Below are 21401 nucleotides of genomic sequence, written 5' to 3'. Positions count from 1 at the left end.
AATATTTTTTTTTTCTCGTGGACAATAGCCCTTTGGGAAGAAAATAAAATAGCTGGAAATCTACCTAATTTTACTGAAATAGGGTTCCATTTGATTAAAGATTTAAATGTCAAAAATAAAAAAGACATAAAGATGTTGGAAGAGAGCAGGCATAAATTTTTTAAAATAATTTTTTAGTGAAGGCAATTTGGCTCTGTAGCACATAATGTCTAGACACCACAATGGGTAAAACATTAAATCTGACAAAATAAAAATTTAAAATTTGTATACTGGATAAATAAAATTCAAAGTGAAGTAACAAAAGGAGAGCATATATCCTATTGGCAGGATATATGACAAGAAAATGGCAATTAGTACACAAACAGCTCCTACAAATAAATTTTTAAAAAGCAATGTAACTTTAATATTGGCCAAAATAATATGAATTGACTTTATAAACATAAATACAAATATTGTGTATATTTAGAATGATTTATAAGTTACTTTGATATGAGAAAATATGTAAAGAGTTTTTATGGCAAACTTCCATTTATGCAAAGAAAAAATATATAAATGTTAATATAGTATATATATATTAGATTGTTAATATAGTATATATATTAGATATATTTCTAGAAAATAGCAAGAAAAAACATTGGGAGCTGAATTAGGGATATGCATATGGAATAGCAGGAAAATGGGAGTAAGTTTTTTGACTTTTGATTCAATGTTTTTCTGAACTTATACTCCTGTATGTTTTACTGTAATTTAAAAAATTAATGCAGTTAAGATGATGACAAAATATATAAGTTGTAAGGACTAAAATTAAATATATGTCATTAGGAGGCAGCAGATAATTTTAAGTGTGGAAAAACGTGTCCTATGTGCATTGAAAAGGAACTGTCAAAACTTGACTTTCTTGGGATGAAATGACGCATTCATTGATGCTTAATGAGTTTTGTTTTCCCCCAGACAAAGCCAAAGGAAGATCAAGAGCAGGCACCCACTTTGACTCAGCCCGGAAACGGAGTCGAGCTGTCCTTTATCACATCTCTGGGCACCTGCAAAGAAGAGAAAAGAACAAATTGAAAATAAATAACGTAGGTGGTATGTGTGCACACTGTGAATGCGAGAACTTCCCCTGGTGCCAATATTTGATTCACTAAAGAAAAGCTCCAATTACTCATTTATTGGCTTTCCTAGATTTTTTTGCACTTTGGATTGTGCTTTCCTATAAAGAATAAACTAGGAAAGGTCAGCCATCATGAGGCAATGCTTAATAGAAGTGCTTAATCATTGTGCTATCACAGCACAGAGATCAAAGTATTGCCATAGTCAGTACACTATGGTACAAGGGACGCTGTGAATGGGGACATATTGGTTACATTTTATGAACAAGATGAGGCACTAAGTCAAATTACACGTTTGTAGTTTGTTGGTTAAAGTTTCTCAAATTTAATTTTAGTTCATCTATTTGCACTTTATTTAATTTTACTCAGTGCTTTTATCCAGGAGGACCATGAACCAAAGTCATTACTCCTTTTAAAAATTTTCATCGTATATGAAGCAGAGTTGGAAATTTCACACAAAGGAACATTGGAATTGAAATTCTATGCCTTCTATCACACAGTTTTGCCAAAAGTTGTACTTTTGGTAAATGACGGTAGGGCTACTTTCTGAAACCTGGTGCTTATCTGTCAAAAGCCATAGCAAATAACTGTGCTTTAAAAAGGTATCCTCTGCAGAGTTTTATGTGTGAAATCTTACAGGATTTCACACTAATTTTATAACTGGTTCTTAGCACTGAAAGATGTCACTGAGAAACCCAGAACTCTATTTGGTTACCGATATTCAGAGATAATTTTTCAAATGCTGCTAACTCTAATGTGCATTGTGGAGTCTTCAGAACATACATCTTTTGGGGTGTGTGACTATGGGACATAGATACAAATATTCAGAGTGCTGACTTGCCAATGACATTAGAAAAAGTCACATCAAACAAGCAGAGCTATTTTGGAATCCATCTAAGATCCAGAAGTTCTGGGGTTAGGGACACAAGGGATTTTTTGGCATCTTATACTTTTACATAGGAAGCTCCAGATTACATAATACACATGTGTATATATGCATGCACAGTCATGCCTCAGACATACAGCATATCCACTTCTCGATAGTGGACAAAGAAAGATTCCTCAACCCAGAAGAGTAGGAGATCTGACAAGAAGTTCTACAAACCTAATTCTGCTTCAAGTGATTTCTTTCTCAAAACCAGAAAGGACCATCACCTGTGGCTGGCTCTAGGACCATCATCCGTGCTGGTGCTGCTGACCTGGTAGCCATCACCATTAACAGTCACACACTGCTTAATTTGGCCTTAGTATAAAGATTTTTCTGGGGATACCTGTGCCTTGGTGTCACATTGACTTCCTGAGAGCCCAGGGACAGACTTGAAAGAGCACACACCTCTTGATCTATGGATCCTTCCACTGGTTCCTATTTACATCCCCCTTCAGTTACTAAGCCAGCCTTAGTGACATTAAACAAGTTCCAGGAAGAAACAAAGGTAGCCACATCTGGGCTTGATTCTATGCAGGTCAACCAACAAAGCACCTAAACAAATATTAGCCAGAGATTCTGTAATGCTGAAAGCTGACACTGTCTTCTACCCTTTAGTTGAAAATCATTTAAACATAGCAAGTGTTACTAAGCTTCAAAACGTATTTGCTGAACATGCTGTTTTTCCCTTTAGACCCAACAAAGTACAGAACAGTACTTAAAAATCTAATTTAAAAAATCATAATGTTCACCGCTTAGCTGATTTGCTAAATTCCCAGTCATTTAAGAAATAAAAACATGAGGGGGAGCATTAAAAAAATACCTAGTAAGTAAGGATGTCTAATCAACAAAGTGACTTCGACAATTTAGATAGTATCTTACTTCTAAAAGCAATGTGTAGAATCAAGACTGGCCCTGTTCACTATCTCTTTTCAAGGAGAACAGAGTAGAATGGCTAAAGACAGCAGGAAGAGAGAAGGAAGAAGAGGAAAAAAATGACCTGGATCGTTTATCATCTGAGCAATCTGTTTTGGGGGAATTTTGGTTATAACAACATTTACACACACACAAATTCTCAATATTTTTTTTACAACTCTTTGCTATTTACAAATCCGTTTTATTTACATCATATTATTTGATTTTCACAGCAAGCCAGTACTAGATATGATTTTTGTTAGGTTCATTTTAATGATGGAAAAGAACTCATTCAAGATTTCAAACGTAGAAGCAAGATTGGAATGCAGCTGTGAATGTTCTAACTCAAAGCCACTGTGCTTTTGCCCTCTACCTTGCCTTCTCTGATACATTTCTTATGGAATAGGAATATATGATTCATCCACAGGCAAATGAACTCATCAGGTCATTAGAAAGGCTTGAGAATCAGGATGTAACACCTTTTAGTCCTGGTTCTAACTGCCTAGTACATCTTCGAAAAAGGTACTTAATTTCTGCTTTCTTGATTTGTTACTCTATCAAGGACAATGTGATGATGCAAGTGTCTCTAATGCAAGGAAATGTAAAGATCATAAGAGCCTTGGGGCTTCAAAGGAGAGTGCTCTAAATGCCAATATTACCAGCTGCATACTAGTGTGGTCCTGGAAGGCAAGGTGAACAAGCAAAGGCTTTCCTGGGACTTGGTGCAGTGATTATAGAAACATCCTCCCATCTCTTTGCTCATTGGAAAGTTAGTTTCAAAGAAAAGTTACAAAACTGGTTTAGGAAACAGTTACCTTAGTAGGCTTTGGCTTTAATTTATAATTCATAGAGGTTACAGAGTTAAAACACTATTGGTACTAAAGAATATGCTTTGAAGTTAATAAATAATATATAACTAAAATTGAGAATAGTTGGTTACATTTTTCCTTAGGCAAACCCCATGTTTCAGGGTTATAAATAATCTTTTTCCCCAACTTGCTAAAAGCATACTTTCCAATTATAAGAAATTTTTTTCCATTCAAAAGATTTTTGATAAAACTTTACAAATCTAGTTGTAGGAGAAGAGAAGCATCCATTTTTTTACTCAGTTGAATGTGTCACAATGTGCAGGATTTGAGATGAAAATCCCTTCACAATTTAAGCCTAATCTGAGGTATAATGAATTCTTAGTATCTTTTAAAATAATTTTAAGGAATATGTTTTAAGTACCCTATAAAAATGAAGTAGTATGATTTATTTTCTGACCTATGGAGATAAATAATATATTGCTGACTTTTTGCTTCAGCATCACTAATGCTTCATGTAATCAGCATAATCCAAAGAAAATACTTCCTGAGTTTTCCCAATCCTCATTCCTAGAGCTGGCATCTCCTTCAAACAAGGTGAAGTTTTAATCTCTTTAAAATGATAGGAAACAACTTACTCAGAGAGAAATTGAGGTATTCTCCCATTCTCTGTTAATGTCTTATATTTGAAAAAAAAATATATGAGAATCCATCATGTCCTTCTTTAAACAGAAGTACTTATCAACCCTCAGGTGATTAATACCAACCCTAACTCTCTCTTCTCCTATGTACCTGCCTAAACTTTAAATGAGAAGCCCAACAGGTAAACTTTGTTCTCCTCTTCCCAGTTTTATGCCAAAACCCACCCTTTAAACTTGTTTCTGGAAACCAGAGAATGAGGTAAAAGAGGCAGGTCCGGTATCAAGGAATTGAATGAAACTTAGATGCAATGGAAGATGGGTATCAAAGAACCATCTGGAAGTAGTAAAACAGTCCCTCACCATGAAATCCTGGCATTATGAGGCGCCTGTGTGGGTTGAGTGGGAATATTAACAGGAAGTAGAAATGTGTTGGAAATGCCTACCAAGGAGAAATGTAAGATAAAGGGTGCATTACTATTAAGGTAGCAAAAATATTTGGTCATTAACAGTTACCACTAAAAAGTTAGGTATTACTGACCTTTCTTGAGTCCTCAAATAGCTTAGGAATCCCTGAACATTCCACATCAATTTGCCCTTTCCTTAATGTCTGAAACAAGAAAACATACTGTGACCTGCAAGTAACACATATTCCAAAACTTTTAACTGTTCACTTCATTCAACTTAACTTTCGAATTTAGGTTTCCATTACTGATCTTGTATTTCTCATTAATTGAGGTCAAAGCAAGGTCTGCAAGTATCTGGTCATAGGCTTGTCAAATTTCCACACATGTTATTGTTGGGCCTTCCTTTGCCTTATAGCAATAAGAATTGTTCATCAATTTGGACTGCTTTCAAAGTGAAGTGCTTTTGCAGCTATGAAATTCCAGCTATTCTTCTGCATTTCATTGGCTGCAGTGAACACTGCCTTTCTCATCCTATGACTTGAATAATTGTTAAGCAACCATTTCTTACTTTGCTATCTTAACAAGGGCTAGCTAGTGTCAGGATGAATCCATGCCAATCAAGGGTATGAGATATAGGTTCCCAACTTGAAACTTCACCAACAATTACAACGCAAAATGCAAGTAGTTAGCACAACCTGGTTATATTTTGGAAGAAATGTAAATTGCTGTTAACCATAGAATATTGATCATATATCTCTATCCTTTCTGGGAAAAAAATGGTAACTTGATTATTATTAGAAGAATTTCAGTCATTTATACCCTTTAGGTAGTGTCATCTCAAAACTACAAGTATAAGGAATGTCCCCGTGACAATAGGAATATAAATGTATCTTTGTGTTTCCAGTGTGTATAGGATTATACTTGTAACTGTGGATGTTCATAGGCAACATTTTAGGAAATGATCTTTTTGTTCTTAATGAACAAAGTCTAGATTATTCACCTAACATTCATGAATAATCCTGTGTATTTCTGTTATTTATAACAAAGCTCTCTGCTCAATTTTAGTATATACATCTCTACTTTTTGCATCACCAACTTCTAAAAGTCACTTGTAAATACATTGGCCTTGTGTGGATGAATGATCCTCCTCACAGAAGTGTGTTTAAGGCTGTGTGATCCTTGCTTCTAATGTTGTGTCTCCCTTCTCTCCTTTTTGTCTTTATCCACAGAATGTTTTTGTAGATAAACCAGCATTTCCGGAGTATAAAGTTTCTGATGCAAAAAAGTCCAAATTCATACTTTTGCATTTTAGCACTTTTAAAGCTGGCTGGGACTGGCTTATTCTGTTGGCGACGTTTTATGTTGCCGTGACCGTACCTTACAACGTTTGCTTTATTGGCAACGATGACCTGTCCACGACTCGGAGCACAACAGTCAGTGACATTGCAGTGGAGATTCTTTTTATTATAGGTAAGAACCAACGGCTGCTTTCCTAGAAGATTTGCATAAAGGAAGTAAGTGTGTTCCAGATTCTTCTGACATGAATTTGAACTAAGATCCATTTGCATGGGCATGACTAAACCTCTGATGCAAATTTTGGAGAAGCACATATTTGGATTTCTGAAAATTGCCTCTTCCAGCTTTCTCACTGTTCCTTTAGTCAAACAGATCTAAGCCCATGTTTTGTGTTTCTATCCTTGTTTTGTCAAAAATAGACTAAAAAAAGACTATTTTGTTGGTACTCTCACATCCATCATGATCTTAATTGCACAGGGTCAGAGATGGGGTTTGACAAGAACCCATCAGTGGTCTGATAATGGGCCAGTCTTGGGCATGATTCTCCATATCCTTCCATGCCTTTTTGGCATGTTGGTGGTTGTTGCCATAGGTGGCCTGGTTGCAGAATCAAAGGATTACATAAGCCTTACGGTCAATCAGGAGAAGAGGGAGTATCTGATTTTAACTTAAAAAGAGGCCCCATGGGATGCTTGCTAAGAATGTTTATCTCTAGAATATTGGGAACCTCAGCTGAAGCCATCTGTGCTCCACTCTTATAAGCCTCTTCCTATCTCCCTGTCCCTTAAATCTTCATATGTTTAGACCAAATCCTAGCTCTTTCTTGTTTGTTCTAAGACAAATCCTTTATCTCCATTAAGGCTTAGATTGACTCCTGTAGAGGGGATGTTCGTGGGTGTGTGTGTGTGTATGTGTGTGTGTGTGGTTTTGTTTTGTTTCGTTTCATTTTAATTCACAGGAAATTGGGAAGATAGTACAGAAATGTCCCTTGTCCCTTTCACTCATCCCTGTGGCGTTCTTGACTATCATTGGTAACCTGATACCTGCTTCTTTACATGGTTGGTCATGGTTATATAGGGCAACATCCTCATTGTAAAAATGAAAAAATGTTTGGAAAATGTTTCCAAGCAGGTAGGCGAACACAGGAATGAGAAATGGATCTTAAAGTTCAACAGAAGAAAATAAATGAGCCAGATCAAACCCTTATTTCAGTAGTGGTGGTACTTTTTTCTCTGTGGAGTTGGTAAAGCTTTGGGGCCAGAGTGGATTCTCTAAATGAATGTTAGCACATTTTCTCTGGATGAGTTTGTATGCTCTTGGTGTGGCTTTGGCACCACTATTACCATTGCATTTACTGAGAACCCCCTCAAAGCTATGTTAGGACCCCTGCTCCCACCCCAAAAGTGGTGGCTGTAGTATGAATAGACCACTAGATGGCAATGTTGTCTACCTGGGTAGCTTGGCAAAACTATAAAGTCAAGGAAATATATTTTAATTTTTTTTAACTTAAACCATTCTTCACTGGGAAGATGTAACCATAATAAAGAGATATAAAATCACTGTTAAATGGCAAATAACAATATTCCAGCCTGTGAACAAATTGAGTGTATCCATATGCCAATCCATTGTTTTATATCCTTTTACTTTGTTAACCTTCCATGTCTTCTCCTACCTGCCCAAGATGCATGCATAAGTTAGCACTCTAAAAAGACTCCCTATGACATGTTCATAGTTTCCAAGAATTTGAGCAGGCAATCTACATGTCTATTATGCCTGAGTATCTGCTTAACAAATATTTCATATCATTACTATTATTATTATTATTATTATTATTATCAACTCTGTCATAGGGATATGGTTATATCTTGAACTTTCCACCCTTCCTTGCCCTTAGATATTTGAAATTCTAAGTGGTTACCACCACTTCTGTACTACATGCTCACTGGCAGATGATAATGTGTTTACACCAGAACTGACACTTATGAGAAAGATATTTTATAAAATTTTGGAGCATTGACTTGGTTGGTTGGCTGCTTTCTTTAAGGCTGCTTTCTTCTACTAAACCAAATATAGGGGCAACTGGCTTGCCCCCTGCCAGTTGCCCCTATATTTTCTGTATTCTTTGTGACTGACATTTCTGCTATGCTCAGGGCAGTAAGATATTCCTCTAAGTAGGCAATACCCACTCTTTAACTAGCAGCATGACAAGGAAATGGAAATTCACCCCTGTTTTTAATGCAGTTTGCCTTCTACAAAGATTAGTTTAGAATTTGAGATTTTGGCCTGCCAACAGTTTTAGAGTTATCCCAGCCTGGAATCCCCTTGAATGACTAATTTTCATAAGGAGTAAAAACTTTACCACTCTTTGCTATTGTTATCTTCTTGCTCTATAAGTGAGTATCTACAATTTATTATAACAGATTTGGAAAAATAGTTGAAAACTTCTCAAAGTATGTTTCCCAGAACCTTTATTCTGTGACATATTTCACAAAGGTAACCTAAAAATGATCACTGAGAAATAATTCAAAATAGTAGGAATAAAAGAGTGCATAGCCTGTAATACTGTGTTTTTACAATATTAATAAGGCTGTGCTTGTACCATTTAATAGTTATTTAAGTTGGTAAGTGTGGCCAAATCTCTGTGTATTTAACATGTTTATTTTCTATTTAAAGATAGTGTTATTAAATTGACATCTTAAAATCAATTGGATCAGAACTGTTAAGAAGTAGTTTAAAGAGATTTGGGAAGGAAAGGATTTTGTATAGCAAAACATGGTACTTTCAAAACATTTTCTTATTTGAACCACTCTATACAAATGTAAGATGATGTGATTTTTTTTCTAAATGAGGAAAATTAAGTATTCCATAAAAAAATATATATATATATAGTCAAAATGAAACTTGGAAGATAATATATCTCTTTTGGTGATTCAATATGCACATTAGCTTTATAAATTCTCTGAGAAATTCAATGTTAAAGAAATATTTAAATGTGATTAATTCAGCACCTCCTAAAGATATTTTTACTTCTGAACTCTCTTCTCTGGGCTGTTTAGTAATACTCTTTTGGGAAGACTGACTTAAAAATATTCTTCCCTGATAAATTCACAATAAAGTATCTGAATGTTATTATTCTAGTAAAATTATAAATGTGAATGGTGAGCTTGAATCTCTCCCAACTACTCTCTTCATTTTAAAATAAATTTCTTTGTAAATTACATTAATACTTTAGGATCAATAGGGCACAATGTTTGTCTGTAAGTTACAAAGTGGTTATAAAATTACTTTTAGTTTGAAAACCATCATGTATAATTTATCTGCTGTCTCAAAGCCTTACAGAAACTTACAATGAGAACTGACCTACTACTAATTTATCTAATCCAATCTTTCTTACTTTATGAGTGGGAAACTGAGCCTTCGTGATATGCCTAAGGCCCTGTAACGAATTGGTGACACACTCAGGTCTCCTGGTTGTTGTATCAGGTTTCTTAAGAATAGATAACCAGGGCAGCCCGGGTGGCTCAGTGGTTTAGCGCTGCCTTTGGCCCAGGTCATAGTCCTGGAGACCTGGGATTGAGTCCCACGTCAGGCACCCTGCATGGAGCCTTCTTCTCCCTCTGCCTGTGTCTCTACCTCTCTCTCTCTCTCTCTCTCTCTCTGTGTGTGTGTCTCATGAATAAATAAATGAAACTTCTTTTAAATGCTTTAAAAAATAGATAACCAATATGATTCCATTTTCTGAAAAATTCTACTCAGCTTGCTTTCTTTTATTCATAGCAATGAGGCAGAAAATGAGAGAAAGAAGTGCCAACTTCCTTTTCTTTCTTCCATGAATGCAGAAATTAATAGTTTTAATCTCTGAAATCTTGGTGGCAAAAATTGTGGTATACCCATAGGTCCAATAATCACTTATCCCATTTCCTTCTCAAAACCCAAAAGGGGGATGCCTGGGTGGCTCAGTGATTGAGCATCTGCCTTCGGCTCAGCTTGTGATCCCAGAGTTCCTCAATCGCGTCCCACATCTGGCTCCCTGAAAGGAGCCTGCTTCTCCCTCTGCCTGTGTCTCTGCCTCTCTCTGTGTCTCTTATGAATAAATAAATAAAATCTTAAAACAAAACAAAACCCCAAAAGAACTCAATTTTGTGCAAACAGCAGTATCCCAGACCCAGGGAATGAATTATGAGAATTCCAAGCCAGTGATATTTCCTATCCCCTTAAAATATGTGACCAATTCTATCCAATAGGATATATAGAGATGGTTTCTATGGGGCCTTTTGGAAATTATGTTTTTACCCTGAAAAAAGCAGAGAGACATACAGGGGAAAATATTTGTGTCCTTATTCCTTTCTTTCCCATAGGATGTGTGGATAGAAGGGTATGATACATTGTAATTACTGCAGCCATCTTTAATCATGAGGAGTGACATAGGGAAGAAGATGTGGACTCCTTGATGAGTCATATAATAGTGTTTCTGTTATTGGGACCACTGTTAATTGGATATTTTGTTATTGATAGCTATATCATCCTAAATTTTTTTTCAAAACCACTCTCTTGTCATCTTGATTCCTTACACTAGGCCATTTCAGAGGTTCAATGATAAATCCCTCCCAGAGGAACAGAATGCTCTTTTTTCTGTCCTGTCATTCCACTGTGAGCCTATCTAGGTTGTGGTTTGCACATACTTCTTATCAGCTGTTATAATCACAATGGCTTAGAATCATAGGCTATGCCATAAAGCTGTAACTCTGTTGGTTTCTCTGGGAATCCTCAGAAAGCTAAAGGTCAAAGGAAACATGGTATGCAATTGTATTTTCTATTTGCCTCATATTCCCCTTAGTCATAAAAAGACAGTTGAAAGTCACGGGGATAAATGGCAATCATACCTTGTGTAGACCATACTGGCCAGGACTGAACATCTAGCATCCTTACTACTCACTACAGACCACCAATGCTCCCCAGTTATTATGACAACCGAAACACCTCATACATATTCAAAAGGTATTTTTTCCTTGATGTTATATTTTTAAGGTTATACTTTGTGCTGACTTAGGTAGTTCTGCTTCACTGGTTCTCAGTGGGCACAGAATCACACATAGGAACTATTTTAGAAATATGTAGGTTTGACTTTATTTCACTAATCAGCACTACCCATCATTTGGTGTTTAATGCTTTTAGATCACAATTTACTTATCTACAAATTATTTCACCCAAACTAATGAATAGAATTCCCCTACATGTAGTATATCTTCTGAGCATATATTTATATTTTCATTTCTGGTTATTTTATTTTTTCTCCTTTGTGATGCTTTATTAATTAATGCTTCTATTCACTCACATGTCACCAAATTTTGCTATCTCAGAATCTTTACTTCTTCCTATCATTCAATTATTATTATAACCTTGTGACATAATTGAAGCAGGTGTATCTGTTTATAAATAGGAAGGAGAAGAGGGAAAACAGAAAGCAGTTTATCCAAGAACTAGCTGATTATTGACCAAGCTAGGACTAAAACCCTAAAACCAACTTGTAAAATGGGTAGTAGCATTATTATGAGCAAATACTCACTGTTTAATCAGTACTGATAAGAATTGTCAATAATGTCACCAAGCTTCTATCTCTTCAGTTTGTTTTACTATCCACTCTTTTTCAGAAAACAAGCACCTTTTAATACAAACTGAAAGTTCAGCTAATCATGGGAATAAGGTAGACCAGAACATTCCATATCCCTTAACTTTCAAGAACACAAGTGTCTGGGGACTCATTTACCACTTAAAGGATCTAAGGCTTTTATCAGCTACTTCTACAAGTTTGCCTCAGCATCCTTTTAGAAAGGCTGAGAGAAGGTCTGTTACATCTACTTAAGTCAGGCATTCTTTATCAGCATTGATGTGACCACAAATAATCATCCCAGGTGTGTCTCCAATCTTCCATCAGAAATGTAGGAACAGGAAGATAGCTGATCTTCATTTCAGCTCCTCCTCCTTTTTCCTGCCCTGCTCTGATGAGACTGAAAGGTACTAGCTGGGCTTCCAGTAACAGTTTAGAAGAAAGTCATTAGCTAAAGGCTTACTCACTAGCTTTAGAGTAATGGAGACTTCTCTCTGTTCAACAAACTCATAATTTTACTGGATCTGCATTCAATTTCTTTTTTAAAAGATTTATTTATTTGAGAGTGATAGAACAGGGAGAAGTCCAGAGGGAGAGAGAGTCTTTTGAGCAGACTCCACACCTGAGCATGTAGTCCAAATTCAGGACTCAATCTCATGACCCTGAGATCACAACCTGGCCAAAGCCAAAAATTGGATGCACAACTGACGGCACCACTCAGAGGCCCCTGTGTTCAATTCCCAACAATATTTAGATATGTGTTTGTTTTATAGAACTTCTTCCCAAATCCATCTTTGTTGTGCATAATCTTTATCAATATGCCTTTTCCCATGTGGAACTAAAGAATAATGTTCTTATACCATTCAACTGCAGTTTGTTACTGTGATAGAAATTCAAGCCTCAAATGAAATACTTTAATTCTTGGAGCGCCTGGGTGGCAGTCGGTTAAGCAACTGCCTTTGGCTCAGGTCATGATCCTGGGGTCCTGGGAGCTCAATTGCTGAGCTTCTCCTTCTCACTCTGCATCTCTCCTTGGCTTGTGCTCTCTCTCAAATAAATAAATAAAATCTTTTTTTTTTAAAGAAATATGTTAATTCTTTCAGCATTCTTGCATGTCTTTTTCCGTTAGGATAAAATTTATAAATCTCAGTGGAACCTGAAAGACCATAGACATTTTATTGCTATTTCATTGCACAAGCTAAGCCCAGCTTAGAGTCATTTTCCTGAAAATTTCAAATAAAGATATGTCATTTTCCAATTTAATCAGGATGACTGATATCAAAGCTACAGACTTGGATACTGAAGGGAAAGTTTTCTAATAATAAATAAAGTCGAAATTTTGTGGTGATGAGGGAATTCAAATAAATTTTACCATTAAATGCTCTGGGTAACCTGGTATTCCCAGACTACATATTTAAAAGGCTTGAGTAGGCATTCATTTGTCTCTTAATATGTGAGTCCCTCCCTCCTCTCTTCTCTCCCTCCATCTGCCTCATTCTTCCTCTCCTGCCCTTCATGTATGTTCTTTCTCCTGTTCTCTCTCCTTTCAAATGGAAACCTACACAGCCATGTACCCCTATATCTGCACCCCCACATCTCTATCCTTCACATTGATCTTGGATTGAGTAAGAGAGTCTCTTAATAAGGAGAACTCAAGGGCAGCCCCGGTGGCGCAGCGGTTTGGCGCCGCCTGCAGCCTGGGGTGTGATCTTGGAGACCCAGGATCAAGTCCCACATCGGGCTTCCTGCATGGAGCCTGCTTCTCCCTCTGCTTGTGTCTCTGCCTCTCTCTCTCTGTGTCTATGAATAAATAAAATCTTAAAAATAAATAAATAAATAAATAAATAAATAAATAAATAAATAAGGAGAACTCAAGATGGCATTCATAGCCATGGCTCAGATTTGTCCTTAGCCTCATGTGGGCATTTTTAACCTGACGACAAGAATATCCCAGTCTCTACATTCCCAGATAATACATTTGGAGAATTGAATAAATGGAATGTGTTGTATCGAGCATTAACCATTGACTGGACATGAATTAATCAGTACCCACCTGACTACTGACCAGCTATTTTCTGGTGAATAAATTTAAGACTGAGGATACAGCAATAATTAAACAGTTAAAACAACCAAAAAAAAAAAAAAAAAAGATTATTTGCCACTTTAAAATCCCACAAAAGTGTAACATACCAAGTGTCTTATCTCAAAAGTGGAGAGATTTTGTTTGTCAGAATGCCTTGGGGGAAAAAAGAGTGCATTGTAAAGTAAAATACTATTGTCATTATTGTTATTGAGAGCTCCCAAATAAGTTGTCTTAAAAGTACTTACTACAGCACCTGGGTGGTTCAGTCAGTTAAGTGTCTGCCTTTGGCTCAGGTCATGATCCCAGGATCCTGGGATCAAGCTTCACATCAGGCTCTCTGCTCAGCAGGGAGTCTGCTTCTCCTTCTCCCTCTGCCCCTCCCCTGCTCCTGCTCACTCTTCTCTCTCTCTCTCTGTCTCTCAAATAAATAAATAAATAAATAAAATCTTTAAAAAAAATAAATGAAAGTACCTACTCAAGCACTTAAGCAAAGACTAAAATTGCATTTATTTTTGCAAATAAACTGTGAGTTTCATTGTTGCTTCTTTAGGCTTTTTAGAATAAATAAACCTAAAAATTTCTTTAGGGGTAGTTCACTCTTTTTTGTATGGATGGTTGCACCATTTTATGATTGAATTATATGAAAAGATTTTAAAGTTCATGTAAAATGGGCATATAGTAGTTTTTTTTTTTTTTTTTTTCATATAGTAGTTTTTTGACCCTGGTACTACTGACATAAATTTTAAGATAGGAACAGTGGAGAAACAAATGGTTCTCATTCATACCCATCCCAGCATAACTACTGCTTCCACATTCAATCTTTCTGGCTGCTCTTTTCCCTGTTTATTTTCATGTGGTTTTGATCATAGTCTACACAAATTTTGGTGACTTTTTTTTCACATAAGATTTTAGTGTAAGTATTTCTCTGTGTTTTGTAAGTATTTATAAACATTTAATAGTTGCATAATATTCCATTATATAAATGAACTATTATGTTTACTTAACCATGTCTTAATTGTTACACATTTAAGATTTTTTTTGCTACTTAAAAAATTATAATTAACATCTCTGTGAAAAATATATCTATTTTTTAATCTATTTTTAGATTTATTTATTTATTAATGAGAGATACAGAGAGAGAGAGAGAGAAAGGCAGAGACACAAGCAGAGGGAGAAGCAGGCTCCATGCAGGGAGCCCGACGTGGGACTCGATTCCAGGTCTCCAGGATCATACCCAGGCTGTAGGCGGTGCTAAACCACTAAGCCACCGGGGCTGCCCCAAACTATATCTATTCACTAACTAAACAAACATATGTCAAATGCCTGTTGTTTGCTATTCAGTGTTTCAGTTGGTACAGATAGAATAGCAGAACAAATAGAGATCTTTGCCTTTATAGGATTTATATCCCAATAGAGACCAATAGGAATCAAAACAAGTAAAATGTATAACATGTCAGAGAGTATAGTGAGTTGCATAGAGAATAGTGAAGCAGAGAAGGGGAAAGAAATGAGCTACAATCCTAAGTAAAGTAGTCAGGGGTGTGAATGAAGAACATGACATTTAAATAAAGACATAAAGGAAGCAAGGAAACAGTCAACTGAATTTCTTGATAAAGAATATTCCAAGGAAAGAGAACATCAAATGCATTTAGTGTTATTTTAAGGGGTGGAGTTAATGGGCTAAAGAATATTAACATATACAGCTTATAACATGTTTTCAAAATTTCATTTTTTTAAATCACATTATCTTCAGAGCATTTATTGGTCAGTAAAGCTCTAGTTGAAATACAATTTGTTCATGCTAATATTTTTTATAGTTATAGCGATTGTGAAAAGTTATAGATGCATGTCACTTTCTGAATTTGTTTTACTACTAAACAGTCATTTCATTTAATGGAGTAATTCAGATAAAAGAGTGTTATTAATATTGCATCATTGTTATTTCTTTCTTTCTATTTTTTCCTTAGGAGATTAGATATATATATATGGAAAATAGAATTGTATTTGCTTGGCAAATACAAAATTTATTACATGATGTGCCTGAATCCATTATGTTTATATCTGAAATGTTTGTGAGTTGGTAGTTTTGAAGGAAAATTATCTCAGCGCAGGTCTGAGAATGATGCTGCCCTCTGACTTACATATTACTGTAAATAGACTATGAGAAGGAGCATGTGCTCATAAAAAATGAAACAATAGTGCTTGTTTTGAACAAGGCAAGGAAATTAAAAATGGAATATTACTAAATTTAGAAACCCAGAGGAAAATTGTGAGTTCTTGATTTAGAATCTTATTGCAGACTAATGAGGGTTTTTTTTTTTCATTTGCCTCTTACCAAACATGAACTCTGCTATGTCATTCTTTTCTTTTCCCATTTGTTCAAGTATGTTTTCTTGCAGTTTAAAAAATCATATTGTCTAAATAAAAATAACACTACTTATGTGGTTTATATTTCCCACTTTCAACTCATGCATTTTGTGTTTGCCATTGGAATAATCTCCTCCCTAATTACACCAATAGTTTTAAGATAACTACATAAATAATTTTTAGAGCAAATATTCATTGAATGTATTGAGAAGTTATTTAAACATTTTTTTAAGATTTATTTATAGAGTTGGGGGGGCAGAGGGAGAGGGAGAGAGAGAGAATCTCAAGCTGACTCCATACTGAGGGTGGAGCCTGACACAGGGCTTGATCCCACAACCCTGAGATCATGACCTGAGCCAAAATCAAGAGTTGGATGTGTAACTGATTGAGCCACCAAAGTACCCCTTTAAATATTTTAGATAACTGAATACATTATGGTCACCTGGACCTAGATGCAACTCATTATGTATTGTTCAATTCATTAATATTTGTTGAGGACCAATATTATGTCACTCAAATGATTGCTCATGGCATACTCAACATAGTTTTGCAAACCTCCCACGGTCTAGACTCTTAACAAGATTTTTTTTTTAAGATTTTATTTATTTATTCATGACAAACACAGAGAGAGAGACAGGCAGAGACACAGGCAGAGGGAGAAGCAGGCTCCTTGCAGGGAGCCCGACGTGGGACTCGATCCTGGGTCTCTGGGATCAGACCCTGGGCTGAAGGCAGCGCTAAACTGCTGAACCACCCAGGCTGCCCTAAGATTTTATTTATCATCACTTTCTCCTTTTACCTGTGGCTCCAGACATATTGGACCATCAGCAGTTCTTTGTACCATTCCTTACATATTTTGTATTTTCATATCTTTCATAGTTCCTACTCTCAGGGAAAAAGAGGGGGCAAGACATCTCCTTAACTCTCTTTGTCCCATAAAATTCTCCTTATCCTTGAAGTGTCATCTTTGGTCTCTTCTTGAAGGTCATCTTTTCAACTCTCCTTACCTCTATCACCATGAATCTGAGTTAGTTTTCCTTCATCCATTATTTAAATACTTTCCCTCTCTGACTTTTCATCCCTATATCATAATAGTCTATTTCTCCCCCACTCCACACACATAGCATAAATAAACTATGAGCTCCCAGAGGATGTGGACTGGATAATATATTTATTTCCCTGGTTTGTCCAGCTAATATATATCTGACTCATAGTAAGCAGGTGACTAATGTTTACTTACTACCATAGTGCAGATAAACAAAATAGGAAGTATGGCTCATGGAGTTGAACAACAGCTTTCTTTCTAAAGGCAAGCCTCCATGGCTTTTTCATGTGGTTCCACGGGTGGCCATTCTTTACTTTTAAACAGTATAGCTCACTTTAGAGTAACTAATCTTTAACAAGTCCGTGCCATCAAGCAAACAGCAGGTAGCTTGAGAAATCCCACAGGTTGTGTGCCCTGCATACCTCTTGCAAACTTTCCAAGAACTCCTCAAGGCCCTCCAAATGGTGCACTAGGGTGAGTGTGAAATGAACTCAGAAATTCAAAGAGCTAGGTTTTAGGATGCCACATCTATGTCTGGGTGATAATCCTAGAAAAGTGTTCTATGGATGTGCAGAGAAGCATGGAGATGCTACAGTCTCAACTTGGCTGGATATCCTGCCTACCAGAAAATTAGAAGTCTTTCTTAGCAATTAACTACTAAGAATTATTTAAAGGTAACCCTGACAAAACTTAATATCATACTTTGGGTGATGAAAAGTGTACCGAAGAAATTGAAGGCATTCTTCCTATATTTGAGAAGCTTATACAATGAATGGGAAAATTTGCCTAAGTATGAAAAACTTTCAGTAGACAGTGAAAGAGCAGCAGTAACCTTGCTCCAGGCTGTATAGACGATGCCATGATTCCAGGAAAGACATAGCTGGTGTATTTTGAAATAGATGTAAAGCTGGTAAGTATTAGTCATGGAATGTGAAGGTGTGATCAGAGAGGAGAAATTGATAGGAAAGTGGAATGAGAAACCATGAGGACTGAGCATCTGGAATGAGGCTTAATTTACTAAGGTGGCAACAAGAACTAAACTGTGCTTGTAGTTGTTCATCTATTTGTAATTCTAATGAAATAAAAATGAAATTCACTATTGGAATGGAACATTTCAAAAAACCTAACACAAATAGGGCTATTGTATAAAGACCATACTCTCGGGGCACCTGAGTGGCTTACTGATTGTGTGTCTGCCTTTGGCTCAGATCGTGATCCCGGGGTCCTGGGATCTAGTCCCACATCAGGTTCCCCATAGGGAGCCTGCTTCTCCCTCTGCTTGTGTCTCTGCCTCTCTCTGTGTCTCTCATGAATAAATAAATAAAATCTTAAAAAAAAAAAAAAAAAAGGACCGTAACTCTCAAAACGTGAAAACCCTGGATTCCAGGTGTTAGTATACAGTAACTGTGCACTAAATCGATATTGAAGGTTTGAAAGTGAGCATGACTGGGAATTTACTACATAGTAAATAAGACAATGATTCACTTGGATTGAATCAGATAATGGCCTGAATAAAACATACGGGCCAAGAAAAATGCAAGATATTAAGTCTGATTTTTAAAATTACTAGTGCTTCATTTTTATTGAGAATATTAGAATATTTAAAGAGTATTAATTTACATTTTATCATTTGACAGACTGAAGTTTGACCCTGATTGAAGAAGACTGAAGTTGCAAAGAGTTACTTCCTTATTTTTCCTATCTTACAATACTGTTGTGGTTGACCTTACACAGTGTAGTATAATTAAGAACTTAATTTGTTGGTATTATTCATCCCAGTTTGTAGATAAAGAAACTGAAGCTCAAAGATGGTAAATAACTTTATAAAGAAAGGAAATATAAAGGGTAACAAGTAAACTTCTATCTGGACAGCAGACTCAAGATAAATATTTTCCCAGGCACCAGGATGGGTCAGTTGGTTAAGTAGACACTTGACCTTCAGCTCAGGTCATGATCTCAGGGTCCTGGGATCAAGCCCTACATCTGGTTCCCTGCTCAGCAGGGAGCCTGCTTCTCTCTCTGCCTCTACTTCTCCTCCTGCTTGTGCTCTCTGTCAAGTAAATAAATAAAAATTTAAAAAAAGATAAATATTTTTCTATTTATTATTTCATTTAATGGTTATAACAAAGCAAGAGAAGAGTCTTCCAATCACCTGTCACCTCTTTGTCAAATGGTGCTTGATAGTCTTTTTCTAACTACATTTCTTTCCATATTTGATACTAGTGATCCCTTCTCTCACATTGGCGTCCATGGCATACTATGTTCTAGTTTTCCTTCTCCTTCCTCAACATTTCTACTCAATCTCCTCCATGAGCTCTTCTCACTTTGCCTGTATTTTAGTTCCCTGGATTTTATCCTTGGCTTTCTCCTCTCTCCCTTACATCGCTCTCCCACCATGAGTGTTTGCATCACCTCCTATTAGTTCAGTGTTGGTGGTTTCCAGATCAATATCTTGAACCTGATTGCTTCCAAAACTTCATGCATGTGTATTCAACTGTGTGCTATCTTTCCAGCAAGCACTGCTTCTTCAAATACCACACATCAGAAATTGAATTCATCACCTTCTTTTCCTAAACGACTCACCTTTTCCCTTCCTGCATTTTCCCATATCTGTGATTATGACCCCATGAGCCATGAACATAGGGCTTTTCACAGATATCCCCTTCTCCCTTAATCCCCCAGTAAAATCAAGCTCAGAGTACTGTGTGGTCCACTCCTAACCATCAGATGGTACACTGTCTCTTCTTATTCTTTATTGTGACTACTTCAGTTCCAGTCACCATCAGTTTTGACTAGATAACCATATCCCTTGACTAACTTTCTTCCTTGCCTATACTTTTAGGATCTATTCATTATGCTAGAGGCAGGTTTTTGTTTTTGTTGTTGTTGTTTTAATATAATGCATATCTTATCATGTCATCTGACTGCTTAAAACCCTTCAATCAGGGGATCCTGGGTGGCTCAGCGGTTTAGCACCTGCCTTTGGTCCAGGGCGTGATCCTGGAGTCCTGGAATCAAGTCCCACATCGGGCTCCCTCCATGGAACCTGCTTCTCCCTCTGCCTGTGTCTCTGCCTCTCTCTCTCTCTCTCTAAAAACAAAACAAAACAAACAAAACAAAAAACCTTCAATCACTTCCCATTCTTTTTTTTTTTTTTTTTTTTTTTGAGAGAGAAAGAGAAAGAGAGCATGAGAGGTGAGGAAGGGCAGGAGGAGAGGGAGAATCTTATTATGCAGGCTCCATGCCCAGATGGACCTCTATGCAGGGCTCTGTTTCATCACCCTGAGATCATGAACTGAGCCAAAATCAAGAGTTGGTCAATTAACCGACTGAGCCACCCACGTGCTCCTCTAGTTTTGAACTTTAAATAAATGCATACCTCCAGCCTCCATCCTCTTTCTCCTTTGCCTTGATAACTCTCATTCATGCTCAGGGCACACTCTTCACTTGTGGTCTCCCACCTGTCTGTCCCAAGCCTCACCTTCTAAGTCTTCATCTTCCAAGTTAGCTCCTCCTTCTCGAGTATAGCTATTCCTCCAGAGCACTCATCACATAACTTTATGATTTCCTGTTTATTTACCTATATCTCCTACTAAATTACAATTTCTTTGAATGCATGAACAAAGTATTAGTATTCTTCCCACCTCCAAATCCAGTCAATAAATACATGTACATATTAGGCGATCCATAAATATTGGTTAAATAAATAAATGAAGGGCAGTAATTATTAGTTCCAGTACTTAAGTAGAAATTAGAACTTAGAAGAGTTAAAAAAAAAAAAAAAAACAAAGCAAAACCAATTTTTAAGGGAAACATGGCTACTAAGTGCAAAGGCTGAAATTAGAACCCAGTTATATTTTTTTGTAATAATAAATTTATTTTTTATTGGTGTTCAATTTGCCAACATGCAGAATAACACCCAGTGCTCATCCCGTCAAGTGCCCCACTCAGTACCTGCCACCCAGGCACCCTCACCCCCCGCCCTCTTTCCCTTCTACCACCCCTAGTTCGTTTTCCAGAGTTAGGAGTCTTCCATGTTCTGTCTCCCTTTTTGATATTTCCTACCCATTTCTTTTCCCTTCACCTCTATTCCCTTTCACTATTATTTATATTCCCCAAATGAATGAGACCATATAATCTTTGTCCTTCTCCGATTGACTTATTTCACTCAGCATAATACCCTTCAGTTCCATCCACGTCAA

At 36.5% G+C, this 21401-nt stretch overlaps 1 protein-coding gene across 1 annotated transcript in view; it reads left to right on the top strand.

Moving 5' to 3' along the window:
- The window catches only part of KCNH8 (potassium voltage-gated channel subfamily H member 8), a 366249-nt gene that overhangs the window by 214155 nt on the left and 130693 nt on the right, over nucleotides 1-21401 (top strand). Inside the window, exons 4-5 of the mRNA XM_038570738.1 lie at nucleotides 952-1079; nucleotides 6030-6270. Of these exons, the coding sequence (XP_038426666.1) occupies nucleotides 952-1079; nucleotides 6030-6270 (369 nt within the window). The remainder of the gene's footprint in view (nucleotides 1-951; nucleotides 1080-6029; nucleotides 6271-21401) is intronic.

Source organism: Canis lupus, chromosome 23 (assembly GCF_011100685.1).
Source record: "Canis lupus familiaris isolate Mischka breed German Shepherd chromosome 23, alternate assembly UU_Cfam_GSD_1.0, whole genome shotgun sequence".
NCBI classification, from domain to species: Eukaryota; Metazoa; Chordata; class Mammalia; order Carnivora; family Canidae; genus Canis; species Canis lupus.
Note: the sequence above shows the minus strand (reverse complement) of the source record. Positions and strands in the feature narration are given on the sequence as shown.